The sequence below is a fragment of the Hoplias malabaricus genome, chromosome 18 (assembly GCF_029633855.1).
Source record: "Hoplias malabaricus isolate fHopMal1 chromosome 18, fHopMal1.hap1, whole genome shotgun sequence".
In the NCBI taxonomy this organism is placed as follows: domain Eukaryota; kingdom Metazoa; phylum Chordata; class Actinopteri; order Characiformes; family Erythrinidae; genus Hoplias; species Hoplias malabaricus.
Genome location: NC_089817.1, coordinates 15,124,761 through 15,142,300, shown reverse-complemented (window position 1 = coordinate 15,142,300; position 17,540 = coordinate 15,124,761). Strand labels below are relative to the sequence as shown.

At 39.3% G+C, this 17,540-nt stretch overlaps 1 protein-coding gene across 1 annotated transcript in view; it reads left to right on the top strand.

The window, feature by feature from the left end:
• kcnj6 (potassium inwardly rectifying channel subfamily J member 6) overlaps positions 1 to 17,540 on the top strand; it is a 61,338-nt gene that overhangs the window by 30,873 nt on the left and 12,925 nt on the right. The window contains exon 2 of the mRNA XM_066650740.1: positions 14,195 to 15,119. Within this exon, the coding sequence (XP_066506837.1) occupies positions 14,219 to 15,119 (901 nt within the window). The 5' untranslated portion in view covers positions 14,195 to 14,218. The remainder of the gene's footprint in view (positions 1 to 14,194; positions 15,120 to 17,540) is intronic.

Below are 17,540 nucleotides of genomic sequence, written 5' to 3'. Positions count from 1 at the left end.
AAGTAAAAAGTAGCTCAAAACTTAACTAGAGATACACGAAAAAAATATTTAAGTATAGTTAACTATACATGTCCAAATAAGGGTATAAGCTGGGGATCTATTTAAAAAATAGATTGTGCACTGTCCAATACATTTAAACACAGAAAGTATGTGTTTGTGTGTGTGTATTTGTTTGTGTATATATGTTTATAAGTATTTATTACCCCATAAAGGGGTCACCCTATCAAAGTTTAAGAACCCCTGGCCTAAAGTCTGATTAGTCTTTAAGAGTTATCATGAATCTTCTATATTGACTTCAAATTTTTATAATACACTACAGGTAGAACAGTTGTTAGGTGCTGATTATTCAGTTATTTTAAGCTGCAATGACTGCAAAGATGTTCAATTGTGTACACACAGCTTATAAAACCTCCAGAGAAAAACCCAAAATGAAATCAGGCACTCTGGACAAGATGTACACAAGGGTATGGTCACCATGCCCAAAGTCTAGTTTTGGCAAAAAGTGCTATAAACTACCTCAGAATTGTGCTGTGGATCAGTGTGTTCTCTGGTGTGATGGAGCTCATACCCAATAACTTTGGGATGAGTTGGAATGGCATTTGTAATCCAGAACTAATCATCCATAATCAGTACCTGATCTCATGCCTGAATGTCATCGCTTGCATCAGCAACTAATCTAAAGCCTTGACTCAAGTGTAGAAGCTGTTACTGAAGGCAAATTTCCTACTAAAATCCCTCCTTGCAGAAGAAATGTTGGATGTGTAGGTGCCCACAAATGTTTGGTCTTATAGTCTACCTCCTCTTCGTACAAAAGAGGCATTGATTTGAAGTCCAGACTGTTGACAAGTTTTCTTGTTTTAATGAGGTACGAGACAGAAATAATGAGAGAAAATATAAGACAAAGCTCTTTGAGGCATGTCTTTGTATATAATGGGGAATGGGCAGAGTTGTGAACTGAAGGAATTTGTGCTGGTGTCTTGCTACAGAACTGTTAAGGATGACTGCTGTGATCTTAGCTGCATTTCTGTTGAAACCGAGCGAGAAGCTCCCATATGGAAATTAACGTAACTGTAGACAAGGCAATTGCCATATTGCTTTCAATGAGATTTGGTCTCATTTAGCAGCTGTCTTCAACAAGAAATTGCATTTCTCTTCATCCGAGTAAAGTGAGCACACCTAGCCATTTTCAAGATGTTCTATTAGGCAGCTCACTCATCCGCTTATTGGGTTATTAAATATGACACTGCTGGCTGTCCGTCTTTTAGTTTTAATTTTTTTAGTCTACAGCCATATTTGCTGCATTAAAGCATTTAAAACAAAAGAACATGTTTAGAACGGAGATGTACTGTGCAATAAAGAATAAGAACGTGCAATAAGAACTTGCACGTAAAAAAAAGAAAAAGTAAGGTAAAATATTTGCACTGCCCCCCTGCATATTTTGCAGTAACACTTTTGAATAAGATTAGATATATAAACGTTTATAAATAGTTTTAAATGTATTTTTAATAGTCATTAATTATGTTGTTAATACATTAATAGTCAGTGATTATCAGTTATAACACATAGATAGAATGGGCAATGGGGACCTGTTGTTTGCCAAATAGTGAACCCACATCCATCCACACTGTTAAACCTCAGATCTAGCTGAATACTAACTTTATTTTGTCTTCTCCATCAGTCGACATTAACCCTGTCAGCTCGTACATTGGAGATAAAGTGGTACGTACATCAACATGTGAAATGACCAATTTCACAATCTCAGGTCTGAGCTTATTCATGAACTTGATAGCTTTGTAGTCATATTTGTTTCATATCGCTGCTGGCCAATGAAAAACATGTATTGCCACAATAGTGACTTTAAAAACCCTCTTAATTTTTAAAGTAAGTGTAAAATTAATTAATTCCAAGTCAATTTGGAGCATTTATATTAGTCCATTCATCATTAAATGTGTCATGAATTATATAGGGAAAAGAGTTTATAGACACCTCTTATAATGACTGGATCCACCCTGGCAGTGTGCACCAGAACTTCACTGCTATTGTGGTGCACCATTCAATACCTTTGGGATGTGTTGGAGTGGTCTGTGATCTGTGATCCAAAACTAATCATTCAACATCAATACCTGACCTCATTGAATCCTCGCAGCAATATTCCATCATCTTGTGTAAATCCTTCCTAGAAGAGTAAAGGCTGGTACTGCAGCAAATAGTAGTAAGTGTTTACAACTCATACAGTGTATAACACAAAAACATTGCATATTTATATCATCCATGTCAAAAGTCATTTGCTTGCCTTCATACCTTAATAAGACCCTCAACAGCAACAACTGCAGCTAAACACTTCCTTTCATCCTGGATTCATTCTGGCCACAAAATCTCAGTAGGGTCTGGACCATCACCAGTGACCCTATCTGATATGAGGAAGGCCTGTTGTTCCTTATGTATTTGTCTAAGGGGTTTAGGTGAGTTATCTCTCTGCCCCTGGAGGAATTTTGTTTAAAATGCATCTCTGAGAACATTCCCCACTGTTTGTAATTCAGTACCTGTTTGGCTGATTTTTGCACACAGATCCATACAGCTTTGAACGTTTAAACATATATTTTTGCAACTTCTTTAAACAATATTTGTCCACTTACCCTTCATGCCAATCATTTCAGTGGGGAGATTGCTGCATGAGGCAGTGTATGACAATCTGGGATGTGGCAAATTTGGACTTGTTGAGCTTTATCCATCACAGTGAAATGTGTGTGACTATAAACTCGCACTGTAGTATCCAATAGGATGGTGTGCTGTGCTTGTAATTAAGACAAACCTGTATGTGAGCGAGGGTCTTTCAGTTACTAAAAGTTCAGAGCCCTCCTGCTGAGCTTGTGAACAGTGAAGTAACATAACTAACACAGAGCCAAACACAGCCTCAGAAACACACACAAAATGGAGCATTTTCCTGTTTTATTTCCTATTATTTATTCATATGAAACTTTATAAATGAACCTGTCCAGCTCCACTGGACGGTAACGCTGTGTGTGAGGCTCTGAGCTTTTTCTTGTGTTACTGAACCTCGACACGCCCACAGAAGAAGCCACGGTTCATGCTGAAGAACCTACTGTTCTTTGGTTCCTGGGAAAAAAAATGTTCTGGGTCGCGAACCAGTTTATGTCAGTGTAAATGCACAGAATGGTTCCAATATTAGTTCACGAACTGGAACCGTTCCATTTCCTTGTTGGCTAAAAGCGCTATGTGAAATATGGCTGAACTAACAACAGACACTGTAGTAGCCCCACCTTCTTAAATATGGCTGGACTAACAGCAGGATGTGAAATAACTTTCCTACTCATGCATGCGCGTTTCAACATTAGGAGTAAGTCACTCAGTCAGTCTGTCAGTCAGTAAACTAAAATGCCTATTACTAGACCTGGTAGGCGGTCCGGCAATAATGAAAAGGAATAGGTGAGCTTATTTTCAATTGCTGTGTCCGAAATGGCTTCCTATTCCCCATATTACTCATTATACAGTGCACTGTTATAGGGAACTGAATTCAGAAGGGTAGTGAACGACTCATGCAGGTTTTTACCAAACAGTGCAGTGCATTATGGGTATCCTCTATCCACTAGAGTCAGATAGTCTACATGGGTTGTACACTACCTTTTGCAGTGCATTGTGGGATTGTTTGACTGCACTGAACATAATATATTTTCAGACAGCACTACAAAATGGCGGAACCCCAAAATATTTCACTATATAGTGAATAAGGCACAGTTAATTACTTGGAAAACACAAGGAATTGAAAGGAATGGAAAAACAACCCTGCAAATTTCCTAAGGTCTCCTGAAAAATATTACTGTGAGGAAGGTAAAGCAAAACTGAAGAAATAGAGATTATATTTATTTATTTATTGATGCTGCTGTGTAGTTTTCAGTGAAATATGCATTCTGCATCTTTCCCCTGACACTGAAAAAGGAATAACTTGTATTTAATAGCTGATTTGACTGGAAATATCTTTTACTTTTGCACAGTACTCTACATTGATATTTTCCCTTCTCCTATGCTGTTACCATTTGTAATAGAAATTTTGCTCCAGCAGCGATGATACGCAGAATGTGCTTATTCAGTTTGACAATTTTACGCTCCCCATGGCAGGGGATGCAAGTTTGCAAAAGTGTACGCTAAGCTGGCTGTGGATTTGAATGCACAGGAGTAGGAGAGTGCTGACTGTGGCCATGAGCTGGAAATTGTTGTTGTGAAGGCAACAGTGATCAGTGGATGATTAAGTTTGTGTGTGTGTGTGTGTGTGTGTGTGTGTGTGTGTGTGTGTGTGTGTGTGTGTGTGTGTGTGTGTGTGTGTGACTGAGTGCATGTGTGTGCGTGCGTTAATATGCTGTGGTCTGTGTGTGGACTTGTAGCACTTAGATGGATGACAAAAGAGAGATCATAAGGTCTCTCAGCAGGAAACAGTGGCACTCTAATACAATTTGATCACCACGCATAATGACATGACCTTTAGACGAACATTGTTTTTACAGACTATATATATATATTGAGGAGGTTGTCTATAAGGTTCTATAAATGACAAAAAAGGGTTCTCCTATTTTTGCAAGCTGAACATTGTAACAATATATTAACATTTTGGAGCTACATAGAACCGAAGTTTAATGAAAAATTGTTTCACATATTGCTCTTTTTCAAGAAATTATAGTTAATATGTAACTACACAGCTTATATAACATAGGACCTATTTCTTTCTAATCTTCTTTTACTTCATGGGGTATACAGCACTGAGGTCTTTATCAAATCTGCTCCAAAAACTAGCCCGAAAGCATACAGCTCACATGGCGTCCCACTGCAGAACTCAGCTGACATGAGGCTTTGATGTTGTGTGCGTATTTGAACCCTAATTTGCATTGGATCTCAGGTTACAACACTGGCATCACTGAACCCAGTGCAGAAATCAGGTTGAGCTGGAAATTGGGGCACAGTAGAGCACATGGAGTAAAAAGGTTTACGTTGTTTATAAACAGCACAATCCAGATTTTGTTGCTGTCCAAAGAAAATCATGTAACTATTTTTCCCCCCATTTTCACATTACTAAAGTATTTCAACACATTGGGGTAGCAATGGCATCTAGTCTTGAGAGCATTAGTGATATCAGGTACTGACACTAAAACATGCAATGCTGTAGAAAAACACCTTTGGGAACCTTAAAGCATCCCCAAAGAACCTTGCAGTTTATGTGTCTTTTAGAGCCTTTATTGTGAGTGTAAAATTACCTTCTAAAAGTTTAAAGAACCTCAGTGTAAGGTGCTGTTTTTAATTGTTTGAGCTGAGAACTGTTTAGGAAATTCTGTTTTAAGAATTTAATAGCAGCGTTTTTTTATTTATGAGGTGTTTGCTTGGTGTTCATAAATATTTAGAAGTAGCAAGTATCAACAGTGACAAAAGCTTGGTGCAAGTTTCTATGAATTATTTCTCACTCATAGCTCAGTGTAACAAGTGGACTGTAAATTTTACGTTGGTGCATGTTAGTAAAAGCAAGAGCTACAATTAATATTTTTGTCATGTGTTTGTCCTTGTGTGACACTAAGAAAAAGAAAAAGTCAAAAATGCAGATTCAAACCTGTGGACAAAAGTAATTGAATCGAAACACAAATAATAGTTATGTAATAACTATGTAGTGATATCATTATAGTTACACAGAGCAAACAAAACAGGCTAACAAAATATGGTTTTTCAGTTCAACTCAAATATCTGTAACAGACGATGTTCAGTGTTGAGAAATTGAAGAAACATTTTTTCCTTAATAAGTAAGTAATAGCAAAACTCTCAAAGTTGAGATAAATGTGTTAGTGAATTTAAATAGTCCTGTACTTTCGAAATCTCATCACCCCTGCACCCCACCAACATCCTTATCCTACGGTTTCTTTCTAACAGACACAGTGAAAGGTCACACTGTCACCCCAGTTCATCACAAAAATACACCTCTGGATTGACATTAATCTCTGTATAACCGTCTAGCCTGCTCCACTTATTGGATTCTTATATTGGAAAAGAGTAATAATGAAATGATTGCACAGAGCAATTCCCTCACACAGAGGATATGGAGGCACATGTCTAACTTTCTCACTCTGGTACACTGACCTAGGATCAGTTTTGTCTCCTAGACCAGGTGAATATGGGAGAACTGTTTCCGGATCAGTAGTGTGACCTACCTACAGAGGCCTGCAACACAGGCTATAGCACACAGATGTGACAAACATCAATATCTCTATATATTAGCAGTTCTTTCAGAAAATCTAGGAAATAAATTGACAAAGCAAACACACAGACCCTTCTAGAGCACACTCTTTAAAATAAAGGTCCTATAAAGTGTTCTTTGAGTGAGGAAAAATATATTTTAGTTAATGACTTATAAGGTTAAAATTTACAGCAAAAATGGTTCTTTGTGGAACCAAAAGTGGTTCATCTTTGGCATCACTCTAAGAACCCTTTGTAGCACCATTATTTCTAAGAGTGGGGGACACTTTCTAGAATGGTGTGAATAGGTCCCCACTAGGGGTTACTATATGGAGCACTGGCACTGCATTTTCATTACCTTCAATACAATCAAATCCTCACAAGCATGTTCCAACATCTATAAACCATCCCAGAACAGTAGAGGTTTTAGTTCAAGTTTGATATTTTAAGTCATTCACAAGGCAATGTATACAATTTATTATCAGCATTCATATGTTTGATGTACATTGTGTATGTGTATGTGTGTGTGTGTGTGTGTGTGTGTGTGTGTGTGTGTGTGTGTGTGTGTGCAAGGCAGAATCCTTTGCTTATTGAATTACCTGCATGTTGTCTGCACTGCTGCCGGCAGCTACTGACAGAGGAATTAGTCATACAGTGTTTTGTACAGGAACGTTTTTTCTTTTACTCTCTCCCTCTCTTTCTGTCACAGCTGAATAGAAAAGCAATGGTTAACTAATGCAATAGATACGTTGTACGCATCCTTGCTTTTCATTTCCTCAAGTCTCTGCATTTTCTACTTCGAGAAATCTGCAAGCTCTGCAGTTCGTTCCACTCCATGAACGTGAAACATCAGAAGTGCTTGGGGAGGGGGCAGTTGCAAATAGCCAGTGCAGTGAGATGGTGTGGGTAAAGGCAGATTTCTCATTTGAAAACTTGGAGCACTTGGAGATATGCCATGACCCTGAGCGCTCTCTCTCTCTCTCTCTCTCTCTCTCTCTCCCTTCTTCTTCTGCCTCTCTCTCCTTCCTCCCTTACACTCTACCTCTGTGTCTCTCCCTCTCTCCTCTCCATCCAGTACATTTGGGATGAGTCGGGGTGGTGTTTGTGATCCGGAACTAATCATCCGACATCAGCGCCCGACCTCAATAATGTTCTCATGGTCGGATGCAGTCACATTATTTTCTGCTGATATTGGGTCCTGTGCTGATCTCTGCTATTGGATTGTTGTCATCACTGGTAATAATTAAACCAACCAACTCAGAGGTATAGCGCTACAGTATTTTAGAGACTTTGTCCTATATGGATTTTATTAGAGAGCTAGACTGGAGGCTACAGTAACCCCAGTGATTAGATGTGGGATTTTATCTTGTATAATTTTACATGCTGTAAGCTAGAATTTTTTGAAGCATCTTCTGCATCTAATCAGAAATGCAGTAGTGCTGCACATTTAGCATTTGTACTGTCAGCTTTTTGCACATGTTCACTGCAGTCTGGTGCTCTCAGCATTTGGTTTAGATTTTGCATAATGAACTCATTGATTTTGGAGTGGTCAGATAATTACAGTAAGTTCACCAGCTTTAGTTTCATGGGCTGTAATTTCACATAGACCCACCACTGTGGGTGGACGTCAAGGGCCCATGTCCACAAAATTACACTGCTAGGCCCTTCCAACAAACAGCTGGTACTTGAATTTTTTATTTAATTAAACATTACATGGGGGCGGCACAGTGGGGCAACAGGTAGTGTTGCTGTCACACAGCTCCAGTCCTGGTGTCGTCGAGTGACTGTATGTGAGGATTTTGATGTGTTCTCCCTGTGTCTGCATGGGTTTCCTCTGGGTGTTCTGATTTCCTCCCACAGTAGGTAGATTGGCTATACAAAGGTGTCCATAGGTGTGAGAGTGTGGTGCCCTGTGATGGACTGATCCTTTACAGACAATAGATGAATGAATGATTGAATGAATTAATAAGAATAAATTTAAAAGACTTACTGGAGAAGGAAAAACCTTCTAAACTTTCAAAGTCATTATAAAAAGGATTTTGGAGTTTTTCTATTGGTTCATTCCATTATATGTTCACACAATGTAAAGGACAGCTTCTGGGTTCACATTATAAATTAAAAATTCACAAAAACAGAGGTACATGTTTTTCTTTGGACAGCGACGATATGTTTTACTAAAGACTGCTTTCTCCTGTCTAACATTCACTCACAACAGTTTACAGCACTGTTTCTGTAATACTTCTTCAGATATAGAACAGTGAGACTGCAATATTTTGAGGAAGTGCCTCACCAGTGAATTTCTGGAGAGCTAGTTTAGTTGAGAGAAGTCCAGTCATTCTGAATGAGTCCAGGACATGACGATGCAGGGTATGTGTCACTCAAATTAGTTCAAAACCACTGCCTTGAAGACAGGGACTTCAAACACAGCTGAGATATCTGAAATAGTCGCAGCCTCTACTGTTTGCTTAAATAAGGTGAAGGCTGCATTTTTTTCTGAGCTCTCCTTAGCCACTGCAAGTTGGTCAGAATCTCATACACACACATTGTTGTTGTTGTTTTTTTTCATATAGAATAGTGACTATTTAGTGTTGTTATGGTAACACTGTGTGTGTGTGATATGTGGTAAAAAAGTTTTCCGGCATTTTTCCCACACAATACCAGCACAGAACCAAGTCTTGCAAAGTGGAACAAACACAAAATGATGAAACAATTCCAACTACACTGTAACTGGCTGCAATAAGCCACGTCACTGGGGCAAAAGAGCTGTAAGATAGCCCCTACTACAGTCTGACTGGACATGAAACACACTGACATGGTTGTGATAGGGTAATTAATTAACAGTCACAGTCCAGTAGGATTAACTATGACAGCTATTGGATTGCACTAGACTGTTTTTTTTTTTTTTTTTTTTTTTTTTTTTTTTTTTTTTTGCAGATGCATGTATAAAATGATTCTGCTATGTTAGTACTCTACTTCATGTACTACTACTTCATACATAATATGTAAGAAGCAGTTAAAAAGTTTAAAGTTTAGAATAACAAACTTATAATGAAATATTGAACGGCCCTGATTATAACATCATTCCAAATTGAAGTGATGAAGAATAAAGTGAACAACTTCAAAATCTGTGCGAATGTCTCAATAAGCCGTTTTAATATTTAATTCCCACACTTTAGTCATTTGTTCTCATGCATAAGCTTTAGGTCACTAAAACCTACCCCCTGTCTCAATTCTTGCCCTAAGCCCTACAGCTTTCCTTGAAGAGTGCACTTTGATGACGTTGGCGAAGGGCGATCAAAACGGGTACAGGGTTTCAATTCAGCGGCACAGTTTTCTGTTTAATATTAAACCAAATCTCCAGATTATTAAGGCCACCAGAGAGCAAGTGTGTTGCTCAGTATTTATTAAATGAGTCTGTGACTGGACCTTGGTTACATACAGCACCATTTATCAATCAGGCATTTACATATAAATGTAAATATTTCTGCATAAATTACTGGTTCCCAGCGAAGTCATGTTCCTTTATCAAGTATACACATTTAAATTTAAATGTGCTGCATAATGTTCTTTGAGCGATGCTATAAAAGGACCACTTCTGGTTCCATAAAGGACCATTTTTGCTAACATGTTTAAATGGGCAAAGAACCTTAAGATCAAGTGATATATTTTTTAACCATTAAAAGGCTGGTCGTGAGCGCTCTTCTTGAGGAAAATGAAAGAATTGGGTCTACACTACAGTCTTGCACACTATTGAGGGCTGTGAGGGTGCAAGTGTGAGTATTGGGACATGGGAATAGAGGTATATAAACCCACGCAGCCATCCCCTGGGTATGGGCTGTAGAGCAGTGTTTTCTCAAGAATGATGCAGCATTGTTTAATATGTCCAATATGAATTGGAGTAATCCAACATCAACACCTGAATTCATGGATGCTCTTGTGACAGAATGCCATTAAAGTCCTCACAGCAATGTTCCACCATCTGGTCTAAAAGCTTTCCCAGTTTAGGGGAGTGTTGTTATTTCAGAGGTAATATATGAGCCTGTGTTTATAGCATATCTCCAATTTCCTTATGGATCGATAAAGTATTATCTGAACATAATGTATTTAATCGACTGTATGCCTGAGTCAAGAACTATTACGGAACCTTCCATTTCAAGAGTGTATACATAAAAAAAACATGTTTCTCAAGTGCACAAAGTTAATAGCCTGTTTTAGGGATTAGCACTAGCCTTTGTGTGCTGCCATGTAGCTGCAAGCAAGAGAAAAAGAGAGCAGCACTTCATGGCTGTTTCTGCAAGAGCAGAATGAGCTCTGACAGCTCAGTGGGACGGAGTGAGAGGACAAGGAGTGTGTGTGTGTGTGGGGGGGGGGGGTCATGGACCCGTGTTAGTGATGTAAGTTTTGACCCTGGTACTGGCTCTTAATAGAGTTCTTAGTCTAAAGCCAGGCTTCATTTTAATTACAGTCTTGAAATAGATATTAGCTCTAAATGAGGGAAAGACTAATTGCATGGTATTCTCCAGGTCCCAGAGTATTGACTAAGATAGTGACTTACATGTTGACTGGCGTCATAATTTTGCATCTCAGTTGCTAAATACCTGGGAAGTGGGATCAGCAGAAAACCATTTACAGTTTTTTAATTGCTTTAGTTTATGAAACAGTGTCTCCACTTCAGGATGCCTTCAACACATTTACAAACCCCATGTTGGACTCTCACCACTGAATTAAACATCTATGTTTTTATGTGTTAAACAGACAATAAAGTGTGAATTCAGTCAAATGTGCTCAACCACACATGTGGAAAAAGTAAGCACCACAAAAAGATGCCACTTTTGATTTCCTTAAGACATATGTGTAATTGTGTAATTGTGTTTTTAAGGTTACAAGACACTGACCACTGAGATTAGGGGAAATTTCTAAACCTTTACGGGACCCTAAGCTACATCCTACACCAGCCTCTGCCCAAGTATAGTATAAAGTAATTAATATAATAATAGCATGCACATAATAATACTCTGATTGAGTAAGAATTAGGTCTGTCACAATAGACAATTTTGTGATCAATATATTTTCACAGAAATAATTGCAATAAACACTATTTTTGTTTACTTTTTATTTTAAGACCCTTTTTGCCACTGATATAAAGATAATGTAATAGCATAGTAATGCAGTTGCACCCTTTTAGAGAGCAATGAACCTTCACAAGAAACATATTTATTAAGAATATTCAGACACAGAAATTGGAATATAAAAACTGTTTTAATATTAAAGAATTACTGAGGTAATATACATATAGTGCGCAATAAGTCAATAATGCAGTTATTGTGACAGGCCTAGTAAGAATATCTGTGCAGGGTTTCAGAAATTAATGTGCTAGTTATAATGCCCCAAAACATTTCCTTATTGCATCTCAAAAAGAATACAGACCAAGTAGGCTACAGATCCTTTAACTCTCTGAGGTCTGCGAAAGCACCTGTGTCAAACTGAATGTTATCCATGTTTTATATTAATATCTATGTGATAACAGAGCTCCGAAATATTTTCAGTCATTTCTTGAATGTGTAAAGTCTGCATTTATGAATTCTTCTTATTGAGACATCGTACATGACTCACATCCAGAATTAGGAGGCTAAAGACGGGTGCAGATGCATGCGATAAATGTCATCTGCCTCTCATTTGTAACTGGTGGATTGGTGCAAAACTGATCAATGATTACTCACAAATAAATCTATGTTTACATAAGGGAAATGAAGAAGTCCTTAAATCAGACTCCAGCTTTCTGGATTAGGGCTGAATGATCTGTTTCCTTGGTGCTCTAGGACAAGTAAGGCCTCATTACAGAAAAAGTTGATATGACATGAGGATCCAATGCATTTAAAGGTGAATTTAAGAACATGCACAAAAATTCAGATTATGGCCTCAGATACTGTAACACGCTTTTCCATGGCAATGGTTTTATAGTAATTTATCACCAACCAAATAAAATGAAGGGAATATATCCAGAGCCCCCAGGTGACTCGGGGGCCCTAAGCGACTGCTTCTGCTTGTACTGCATAGGTATAAACAACCCTGATGACATAAGCAAACATTAAAATATAAAAGGACTTACCCCAACAGCTGTAGGGTGAAAGTGACTAAAGCAGCCCTGAGGAAACTGATACTTCTTGGATTAAACCTTTATTGATGGTTCTGTAGGTTTATATCAGTTGTTATGAAAGGCTAAGATAGGTTTTAAGTAGCCTACATACACAGGCACCATCCAGTGACAATGTAAAGGAACCAAAAGCATGCAGAGTATAAGCAGAACTTCTATTAAATATAGAGTAAATCTCTCTCTTGTGATCTGAGTGCCACTGTAACTTCTAAACCTGTCCTATTTACATCATAATCTGCTGAAGCCCAGAGGTGGATGTGTTCCTCTTATGAACCTTGGTTTCTTTCCATTTTTTTCCTCATCCTCTTGTTTCTCACGCTCTTCTCCCTCATAGCAGTTTTTCCTGGCAATTTAGCCACAGGCTTGCTCACTAGAAGCTTGGACCTGAAGACTAGGATTAGGAGCTACACTGAGGCAATGTCTGTTGTAAAAGGTATAATACAAATAAAACTCAACTGTGATGAATAGTGTTTGAATAAGGAGTTTTGCCTGCAGAAAAGCTGAAGGTTATTTGACTAATTTGTCATTTAGAAAATTCTTTTACAGCTGTGCTAATCATGGAACGACAGAATGAGGTCACGCTGAAAAGAAGAGAGAAACACCAGCCACATTCTGAAATAGTCACCAAACAAAAAATTCTGTCAGTTGCTTTCCTAAAAATTCCAGTCAACTGGCAGCACATAACAGCTGGGATTTGAACCTGGACCACAGCGGTAGGGCTTCACTAATCAAGCAGCATCCTTAGGTCTACAACAAAATGCCTTTTTTGTTTGTATGCAACACTGCTTTTCCTATGTTCCTCTTCATTATAAGACAAAGATTTGTTACCTCCTAAGAAGCAGAAGCAGTTCTGAGGATCATTATGTTGGTGATTAGCGAAGAGTTTGCTGTGGTGGTAACTCAGACAGGAACACTCACACCAGGAAAGGTGTGTTTAACCCACTGCAACGGTGGAGCGGCTTTGGTGTGAGAGACTGATGATCAATTCTGGGAGCCTGCTGATCTTGCTTCAACATTTTTTTTTCTAATCAGCAGCACAAACAAACCATGCTCCTCTGTGATGGTGGTGTAGAAAAGGGTGGGATCAAAAGTAGGTGAACAAATCTAAGTTACTTGAAAGCAATTAATGACAAATGTTGATGCACTTATAAGAGCAGTAATTAATCAGTTTTACAACTCTCTGTAAATGGTTGGTTATTACAGTTCCATATGATGCTTATTGTCACTGGTCAAAGTGTATCTCCATTTTTTGTGATTTGAACACAACAGCTGTCCCTCACATTTGATCAATATTTCATAATGAATGGACCAATAGAAATGCTCCAAAATTGCTTGGAATATATAGACTTTATAGATTTCCATTTTAAATTAATATTTTCTTTTTCCTTGTCCTATAAAGTTACTTTTTTTTTTTTTGGACAACAATATGTATGACATGGAGGAGTAGGTGGTGCTGAGATTGAGGGAACAAAGAGAAATGTAGTACGTAGAAGGGTTTATGCTTGTCTAGCTCACAGTTACCCAAAAAATAATTATGACGGAATCTCCTTCACTTCTTGCCTCCATCCACCACTTTACCCTTCGCCAGGTGAACGAACCCTATAACCCCGTTACACTTCTTTGTATTTGAAAAACAAAAGCAAAACCGTAATTTGAAAGGTTTGGATTCAAAATGGTGTAACTGGAGCTCTGATACCGGACTAAAAACTTGCTGTGTCATTAGATGCTTTGCAAATATGAGAAAATGAATAAAAGTAAAGCATAGATTCAAACAGCAGTATAATATAGGCTTGTGTTGTTTCATGTCCCTAGGCTCAGATCCTTCCAGAAGGCCCAATGGAGCAGGATGTGGAGAGCCCCATCACGGTCAGAAAGCCCCGTCTGCCCAAGCAGGCCAGAGATGACCTACCGAAGCAGCTCCAGGACCCTGAAAGGGCCAAGCGCAAGATCCAGCGCTATGTCCGAAAGGACGGCAAATGCAACGTGCACCACGGCAACGTCCGGGAAACCTACCGGTACCTTACGGACATCTTTACTACGCTGGTGGACCTGAAGTGGAGATTCAATCTCTTCATTTTTGTGCTGGTTTACACAGTCACATGGCTGTTTTTTGGCCTCATGTGGTGGCTGATTGCGTACGCGCGAGGGGACCTAGACCACATAGGGGACGACAAGTGGACGCCGTGCGTCAACAACTTGGAGGGCTTCGTCTCTGCATTTTTGTTCTCCATAGAGACAGAAACCACCATTGGCTATGGCTACAGGGTGATCACAGATAAGTGTCCGGAGGGCATTGTACTCCTGTTGGTGCAGTCAGTGCTGGGCTCCATTGTCAATGCCTTCATGGTGGGCTGCATGTTTGTGAAGATCTCGCAGCCCAAGAAACGAGCGGAGACACTGGTGTTCTCCACCAACGCAGTGATCTCCATGCGCGATGGGCGCTTGTGCCTGATGTTCCGTGTGGGGGACCTGAGGAACTCGCACATCGTGGAGGCCTCCATTCGAGCCAAATTGATCAAGTCTAAACAGACCAAGGAGGGGGAGTTCATCCCCCTCAACCAAACAGACATGAATGTGGGTTACGACACAGGAGATGACCGCCTCTTCCTGGTGTCCCCCCTTATTATCTGTCACGAGATCAACCAGCACAGCCCTTTCTGGGAGATTTCCAAAGCCAACCTGGCCAAGGAGGAGCTGGAGATTGTGGTCATTCTAGAAGGGATGGTGGAGGCCACAGGTAAGAATGTGTATGTTGTCAGTTTCACAGTTTCTTGGCTTGGAAAACACTCCAGATAAGTGTTTCCCAATCCTGATCTGAATGATAACACACTTTCCCTTCACAACAACACACTAGAAACCCATTACATTATGACTAGGATGAAAGAGGATGTCTTGCTGTCTGTGAAATTAACACGTGTGCAAAAGCACTTCTCAAAATGGTTCTGGAAGCAGCACTGCCTTCAAGGCAAAAGGAACATTATTGGTTACCAGCCAACAGGCATGGATGAATAGGTTAAAACGGATTGGGTGGAGATTTTCAAATAGAGCCATAAACCAATAAAGCTCTGCCTAGACCCTTGTGTTTGCCTGCTTGACTGGCTGAAATAACTTTCAAAGAATAAATGTACAATAAAACTTTCTTTTTTTTTTACTACTGTAGACTTAGTTTGAATTTATAATGTTTTGGAAGTGCTGCAAATGTCTCAGTATTTTGTTTTTACTTGAATTGAGGAATCAGTGGAAGCTGAACAATGTTATAATGCTCTGCTGCCTCTGAGGTAGATTCTGTAGCAGTATTTTCCTGCACACTTAAATATAAAGTACTGCCTCAGATGACGCATATATGCTTCCTCTGAGGAAGCAGAGCAATATTGTATGTCCTTTTGCAGCTTCTTTAGAGGCAGAAATCATAAATGAATGTGTACATCATTAAACTCTGCCTCAGAGCAGCTGTGTTTTATTTTATAACATTCCACAGCTTCTTCTGAGGCAGCAATCATAACTCAAATGTGCAGGATAGTAATTCCACAGAATCTGCCTCAGAGGCAGCAGAACATTATCCTTTATTTAAGTGAAGCAAAATTCTACTAGTAGAATTCTACTAAATTCTATAAATTCTACTAATTCTACTAAATTTTGTTGCAAAATTTTAGTTTGTTGTCCCTGTATGTTCCTTTGATAATACTATGTCAACTGTAATTGTGAGGGCACTTGAAGGCCTGCATGAGGTCAGATATATCTAAGAGATCTATGTTGGGAAACTAAATGAGATGATCTTTCATTAGCTGCGGAATAAAGTGTGTCTGGCTGGGGTGAGATGGTGTGCGAGAAGAAAACGCTCTCTGCAGAGAGAGATTCCACTGATTAGACAGAGAGAAAAAAAACAGTGCCATTAGTGTGGAGGAAAAAGACATCAGGCGGCATCTTGGCTTACACACCACACACAGTACAGAGGAGATCAAAACATACACTCAAAGACCTCAGCAGTGGGTGTATGGGTTCTGTGCTGTAAATCAAATCAAATCGAATCAAGTTTATTTTTCGCGTCTGGACACAACCCACATTTTTATCGAAATGGGAAAAAATAGCCAGGAGAACATGACAAGGCTAGGGAGTCTTTTATGGAAGCTATAAAAAACAAGACAGGGGCTTTAAATGTACAGGAATGGCTTATAAATCACACACCAATAAAAGCTTACATCAATGCCTTTGCTCAAAAGAACTTATTTAATTAACTATAGAAACAGGACTGGATTTAAATTGACAGCTAGTGTCCCCAAATTTATGATCTCTTGAATTTCATTAGCATTCTACACTGAACGATCACCTACATTGTATCTGCACTCATTGTCCACTTTATCAGCTCCACTGACCATACAGGAGTATTTCATATTTCTACAATTACAGACTGTAGTCCACTTGTTACTCTGCATACTTTCTTAACCCCATTTCACCCTGTACTTCAATGATGAGGACCGCCACATTGCAGGTATGATGTGATAGATCATTCTCAGCACTGCAGTGACTCTGACCTGGTGGTGCTGTGTTAGTGTGTGTTGCACTGGTATGAGTGGATCAGACACAGCAGTGTGCCTGAGCTCACTGTGTCCACTCACTGTCCACTCTGTTAGACACACCTACCTTGTTGGTCCACTTTGTAGATGTAAAGTCAGAGACAGTACCTCATCTATTGCTGACAGTTTGTGTCTGTCATCCTCTAATCCTTCATCAGTGGACATAGGACGCTGTTGGCTGGATATTTTGGGTTGGTGGACTAGTCTCAGTCCAGCAGTGACACTGAGGGCTTTACAAAACTCTAGCATTCATAGATTAGATAGCTTATTTAGCAGTTTGTTAATGGTCCTGTAAAACAAACTGAAATGCTATTTTGGGTGAGAGTTTTGAATGATAAGGACATTGTGAGCTGCAGTTAGCTTGCCAGCGTTCAGAATGTTCTGTAGACTGTCCCAGAATGTGCTTTAGAGCATAGCCACATAAAAGCAACAGCTCATTGTAATGAGAGCGAAAGAACTGGGAGCTGGTGAATTGAGCACAGAACTGGAATAATGTGGTCAGATTTGTCCGAGCCTCTTAGGAGCCTCACCACAGCTACAAGCAGCAGAATTCTCTCCCAGAGGCTCTCTACTACTCACACAGC